This window comes from Pteropus alecto, unplaced genomic scaffold (assembly GCF_000325575.1).
Source record: "Pteropus alecto unplaced genomic scaffold, ASM32557v1 scaffold39, whole genome shotgun sequence".
NCBI lineage: Eukaryota > Metazoa > Chordata > Mammalia > Chiroptera > Pteropodidae > Pteropus > Pteropus alecto.
Genome location: NW_006443568.1, coordinates 11,661,763 through 11,667,866, shown reverse-complemented (window position 1 = coordinate 11,667,866; position 6,104 = coordinate 11,661,763). Strand labels below are relative to the sequence as shown.

General features: G+C 52.3%; 1 protein-coding gene across 5 annotated transcripts in view; it reads left to right on the top strand.

The window, feature by feature from the left end:
- EPHB2 (EPH receptor B2) overlaps nt 1-6,104 on the top strand; it is a 143,288-nt gene that overhangs the window by 111,747 nt on the left and 25,437 nt on the right. For all 5 annotated transcript variants that reach the window (XM_015598978.2, XM_025041500.1, XM_015598975.2 and 2 more), the window contains exon 6: nt 5,516-5,640. In XM_015598978.2, the coding sequence (XP_015454464.2) occupies nt 5,516-5,640 (125 nt within the window). The remainder of the gene's footprint in view (nt 1-5,515; nt 5,641-6,104) is intronic.

Sequence of the window (6,104 nt, the reverse complement as noted above, 5' to 3'; positions counted from 1 at the left end):
CGGACCCTGAAGAACGCAAGCACAATTATAAACAATTGTAGTATTACAGGTCAGCTGATCGGCAAGAGGCCCCTTGTCACTGCAGCGGGTCAAATCGCAGGGGTCTGAGGGAGAGCTAATAGTTAGTGACTGTCATACAAGCCACCCTGCCTTCCCCTGGCTACTGACTGAGGCCATTGCCCCAGGGTCCAGCCCCCAAGGTTGGTGGACTCAGCCAGGTTCCTGAAGGAGCTACAAAGAACGAGAGTCCTCTCTTCCTCCTCTCCTTCCTTCTTCCTTCCTCCAGTAAATATCGATCAAGCATCTAGTCTGAGCCACACACACTTCCAGGCACTAGGGATAAAGCATTGAATAAAAGAGACAAGATCCCAGCCCTCAGACAGTGTTAGTGCTATAAAGAAAAGAAAGGGGAGGACGTGGTCAGGGAGGGCCTGTCTGAGGAGGTGGCAGTTTCGCTGAGACCTGAATGAAGAGGTGGAGCTGGCCATGGAAGATTCGGGGGAAGAGGTTACCAGGCAGAAACACTATAGGGGCAAGACCCTGCCAAAGGAATGACTTTGGTATGACTGGGAACAGAAAGGCTACCGGTGTGGATGGCGCTTGGGAACAAGAGGGCGAGTGGAAGGTGGTGGCAGGCGCCGGGCCCATGTGGAGCATCTGTGTTTTATTCCAGGTGCAGTGAGAAGCCGCTGAGGGCTGTCAGTAGGAGTGAAGATTTCAGAGAGGCAGCGGGATCCGAGAGTCTGGGGCTAATGCCCAGTGATTTCTCCCGGTCCCTCTGAGATCACGGTGTCGTCTTTTGACTGATAAAAGGACAAAGGCTGAGTGTAGAGGTCTCTTTCCTTCCTCATAGCCCAGGGCCGTGGAGGCGAAGCTGAGCAGGGCCTCCAAACCCGCACCCTCTTGCAGTAGCCAGGGTCACAGGCCTCCGGACTTCCTGCCTGTCCCAGAAAGTCCTTAGAGACCACCTCGGTCAGGCACACGCGGAAGGCTACTTCCCCAAGTGTCAGCTAATGAACGGACTGGATGATCCCCCAGGGCTCGCTGCGGGCAGCAGGGCCCCTGACCACCTGCTCCAGCCAAGTAGGCCCCGCCTGACCGGCCTCCTCCTTCCTCTCTTGGCCACAAGCCTCTTTTGTGTTTGCTCCCTGGGGCTCCATCTCCCTGCAGGGGTCACGGGGCACCACTGACCCCATCCCTCTGCCGGCGTGCCCGGCTGGTAATTGAAAATACCAGAATTCCCTGAAGACCAACTTACAGAGAAATCTGACACCCCAGGGTGGGCTGCCATCGGCCGGAGGGATAGGAGAACATCCAGCTGTTCCCTTTTCTCCGCTGTTAATCCCCCTGGATTCCAGGAGAAAGGCCAGCCCCGCTTGGCGCCCCCTGACCCGCCTTGATCATCTTCCCAGCAATGCCGCCTCCTTGCCACACCCAGGGATACGGGGCTTACGGGATCAGAGCCACGTTAGCTGCCTGTAACCCAAGCCTGCCAGCTAAGTCCCCCAAGCCCAGACCCCCATGGCCATGTGGGACCTGCCTCCACCAACAGCTGAGCTCCCGGAGCCAAGGCGGGCCAGGTGGTAGGTGAGGTGAGTCAGTGAGAGCCTGGTAGAGTTAGCTTTGCAGCAACAGGGTGCAATCTGGACCAGGGTGTCCTCAGAGGCCCTCTGAGGTCCACTGGTTTCCAGACCTTCCGGGTCAGCCTGCATCAGCCAGAGCCACTGGGTCAGCCAGCATCAGCCAGAGCCACCAGAAGGGAAAGGATATGTTGGACCCAGGTAGGCCTGGGCTCAAATCCCAGCTGCATTGCCTGCCTCCTGTGTGACTTCAGCCAAGTTACTTCACACCTCAGTGCCTCCGTTTCCTCCTCTATAAAATGGGTATAATAATAATACCAGCCTCGTGGGGTTGATATGAGGATTAATGAGTTAACTGATGTAAAGCATTTGGAAAAGTACCTAGCAAAGAGTGAACAAGGAAGTGTTAGGGGTTAGCTGTGAACCTTTTTTTTGGGGGGGGCATCATTGGGCATACAGGGGTTGTGAAGATGACAAGCTTGATGTTAGCTTGTGTTTTAGTTGAGGAGCAGGTTGCCTTCCGTGGCGCCCTAGTGCCTCAGAACAGGGCAAGCTCCTAAGCCTGGAGGTCTGGCCCCCACCTGCCTCTGCCCTGCACCTCTCTGGAACTACTTGTACCACTGCTTCAAGACTATCTATCTGAGCCTGATGGCCCTGGAGGAATAGTTTAGCCTGGGCAGATGAGAGGGGCAGTCTTGAGCAGAAGCCATGCTGTGAGAGCAGCATGGTGGGTAGAAAATATACTAGACCAGCTGGCATGGGCGCTAGTCCCCGCCCCACCTCTACCTGCTGGGTGACTGTGGACAGACAAGTCACTCCCCTTCTCTGGCCTTGAATCCACTACTCCCCAGAGTGGGCTCCACAGGCCAGCAGCATCAGCAGCACCTGGGAGCTTGTTAGAACTACAGATGCTCAGGCCCCACCCCAGACCTATGAAATCAGAAGCTCTGGGAGGCAGCGCCCAGCAGTGTGTTTTCACAAATCTCCTTATGTCCCTCAAGTTTGAAAAGTGCAGTAATCTATAGGGACACATTCCCTCACTTATCTTCATTGCTAGGAGGTGAAATTGAGGGAAAGACACGAAGGGAGGAACACTGCCCTTTCTCGAGGTTGGATCACTTTGGCCAAATCCCGCTGGGCTAAGGCGCTCCAGCCCGCAGCGGGCACTCAGTGAGTGAAACAAATAGGCTTTCTCCCATGAGAGCATGAGCCCCCAGAAGGCGAGGACCCTCAACGGTCCTCTCTTGAGCCCCAGCATCACGTCGCCACCACAGCGACTCTGTGAATTGAAATCTTTTCCCCCAGCTTGACTGAGATATTATTGGCATGTAACATGTGTTAAATTTAAGGTGTACAATGTGATGTTTTAAGACACGTATATATTGCAAAATGATCACCACAATAAGGTGAGTTAACGCCTCCGTACCCTCACATAATTATCATTTTTTGTGTGCTGGTAACATTTAGATCTATTCTCTGAACTTTCAAATATACAATACAGTATTGTTCGTTATAGTCACCATGCTGCGCATTATGTTGCCAGAACTTAGTCATCTTGTAGCTGGGAGTTTGTACTCTTTGACCAACGTCTCCCCATCTCCCCCTTCCCCCAGAGGCCACTGTCCCTGGCAGGGCAAGGAACCGAGATGAGGGTCAAGCAGCCGTCCCTCAGGGTGCAGAAGGAACAGAGGCTTGTCAGGGATGCCTGGACTGGGGTACAAGTCCTTCTTGCAGGGGTTGCTACCCTGTCAGGGGGTGTCCTAGGCCAATTTTCCACAGCTCTTTGGAGTGCTAGAGGGAATCCTGGACCTGCTTGGGCCCACGCTGGCCCCTGGGCCGATCCAACTCCAGGCCAAGGGCTATGTGGGAAGGACAGGTAGGGAGCATTTGAGCTGCAAGGCCTCAGATCTGGTGCAGAGGAGGAAGCCCAGGTGTTGGGGGGTAGGGGGCTGGGGGGCGGCAGTTGCCTAAGGTCACACAGGCAGCAGCAGCAGGCTAGAGAGCAAAGCCTAGGTCTTCTGGCCGACAGACTATTCCCTCCACCCTGGGGACGAAGGGATAAAAACAGAGGAAGAAGCAGGTTTTGGCAGGATTTGGTAGGAAGAAGAGTCAGCCTCAGCCAGTGGGCACCCCTGTGTTGGCCAAGACAGGGCATCTGCTTGTCACAAACACACCCAGGAGCCAAGAGAGACTACAGGAGGCATGCCCTTTACCCTGGTGAGCCCTCAGTCCCTCCTGGGATCATGAAAACCTCCAGTCCAGAGAGGTGAGGAGTTTGCCCCTGTTCTTCCCTAGGGAGGGACCGAGTCAGGAGTCCATCCTTGGCCAGTCCACCTCTTGGGATGAACACTGCTCTGGACAGCCATGGACCTGGGTTCAAATCCTCCCACCCCAACTGACGGGCCATGTGATCTCTGGAAGCCCCTTGCCCCTCTGAGCTTCGGTGTCTTCACCTGTCACTGGGGCTAATGCTGCCCCCTCATCAACAGTCAGCTCAGGAAGCACATGTGTAAAGGGCCAGGGCCATGCCTGACACATAGTAGGTGCTTTGTGTAGGTTTGTTCCATTTGAACAGAAGGCAAAAAAGACAGGCTAGGGTACAATATGAAAGCAGGGATCAAGGGAAGGGCTGCATGCCATGAACTCATTGTGTGATTTCAGGCAGCTCACAACCCCTCTCTGGACCTGTTTCCACAGCTGTAAAATGAGGAGATGGGACTAAATGTTTTCTCTTCCAGCACTAAACACAGCCTCCCGACTTCTTGTTTCCTTCATCTAACCACCCTCCATGAGGGCACGAGCAACACCAGAGGAGGGATGGATTAATTGATTTTATTGAGATAAAATTCACATAACATACAATTAAACCATTTTAACACGTACAATTCAATGGCATTTACTACATTCACAATGTTATGCAATTACTACTTCTATCTAGTGCCAAAACATTTTCATTACTGCAGAAGAAAGCCCCATACCCAACATTCCCCATTCCCCTCTCCCCACAGACCCTGGTGACTACCAATCTGTTTATTGTCTCTATGAATTATTCTGAATATTTCATGTAAATGGAATCATATATGTGACCTTTTGTGTCTTTAACTTAGCTTATTTTTGAGGTTCATCCACATGGTAGCATTTTTTCAGTACTTCATTTTTATGGTTAATATGCCATTATATACGTATATCACATTTTGTTTATCCATTCATCCATTGATGGACATCCGGGTTGTTCTCACCTTTTGGCTATTGTGAATAGTGCTGCTACAAACATTTGTGTACAAATATTTGAGTACAAAACAAAAAAAAAATTTGTTTTCAGTTCTTTGGGGTATATAATTAGGAGTGGAATTGCTGAGTCATACTGTAATTCTATGTTTAACTTCTTAGGGAACTACCAAACTGTTTTCCATAGTACCTGTGAATTCATTTTTATATATTTATTTTGGGGGGAGGGGTCAGTTTTATTCACTGCTATATCCCTGGCACATAGTAGGCACTCGATGCAAATTTGTTGAAGGAATGAATGAATCTCCCACCTTCTCTGCTTCCCTCTCCCAGAGCCCCATCACCATGTCTAGGGGGCTTGATGTCCCCTGGTCTGGTAGACCATAAGCTCCAAGAAAGAATGATTGACATTTCCTCCAATCCACTCGGGGCCAGGCCAGAGAAGGGGCCCAGTGCATCTCTCTTCACTCAATGAGGCTCGAGTTTCTGCAGGGATGGCCTGAGGTGTCTGTAATCTGAAGGCACCCCATGAGAGCAGCATCTCTGGCCCTGCAAGAGTCCCTCTGCACCCTCTCAGTTTTCCAGGCTCTGTGGCCGTGGCTAGGTGCTTCCCCTCTCTGGTTACATAGCTCTCTCTGGGCACCTCTAAGGTCAGGCCGGAAGCTGCACCCTCTCATGCCCATCCTGACCTCTGACCTCTCTTGCAGCTCCATCGGCTGTGTCCATCATGCACCAGGTGAGCCGCACCGTGGACAGCATCACCCTGTCGTGGTCCCAGCCCGACCAGCCCAACGGCGTCATCCTGGACTATGAGCTGCAGTACTATGAGAAGGTACCTGTGCTTCTGGCGCTCCCCCTGCCCCCACCTCCTTGATGGCCCCTCCCAGGCTGGGGCCTGGGGTCCTACCATCTGGCAAGATGAGTCTCACTGGTGAAGCAAAAAGAGCACCGGCCTCAGAGTCAGGCCACCTGGCTTGAGTTCTGGCTTCACTCCTCCCCACCTGTAGGACCTCAGGCAGGTGCCTTAGCCTCTCTGAGCCTTGCTTTTCTGGTCTTGGGGATCCAGCCAGCAATGTTTGGTAAAATGCAATGGTCACAGCCCTTTCCCAACCAAGACCCCTTCATCTTGACTTCAATGGACCTGATGTTCTTTTAAAAACTGGCTTTCCAAAAAGCTGCATTTATTAAGCAATAATTGGTCATTCACCCATTCTGAAATGGAGATTTAAAACTGCTTGAGAGAGCTTCTGTCCTGGGTGAGAGAATGGAGCTTCCCCCTCCCACCCCACCCCACCC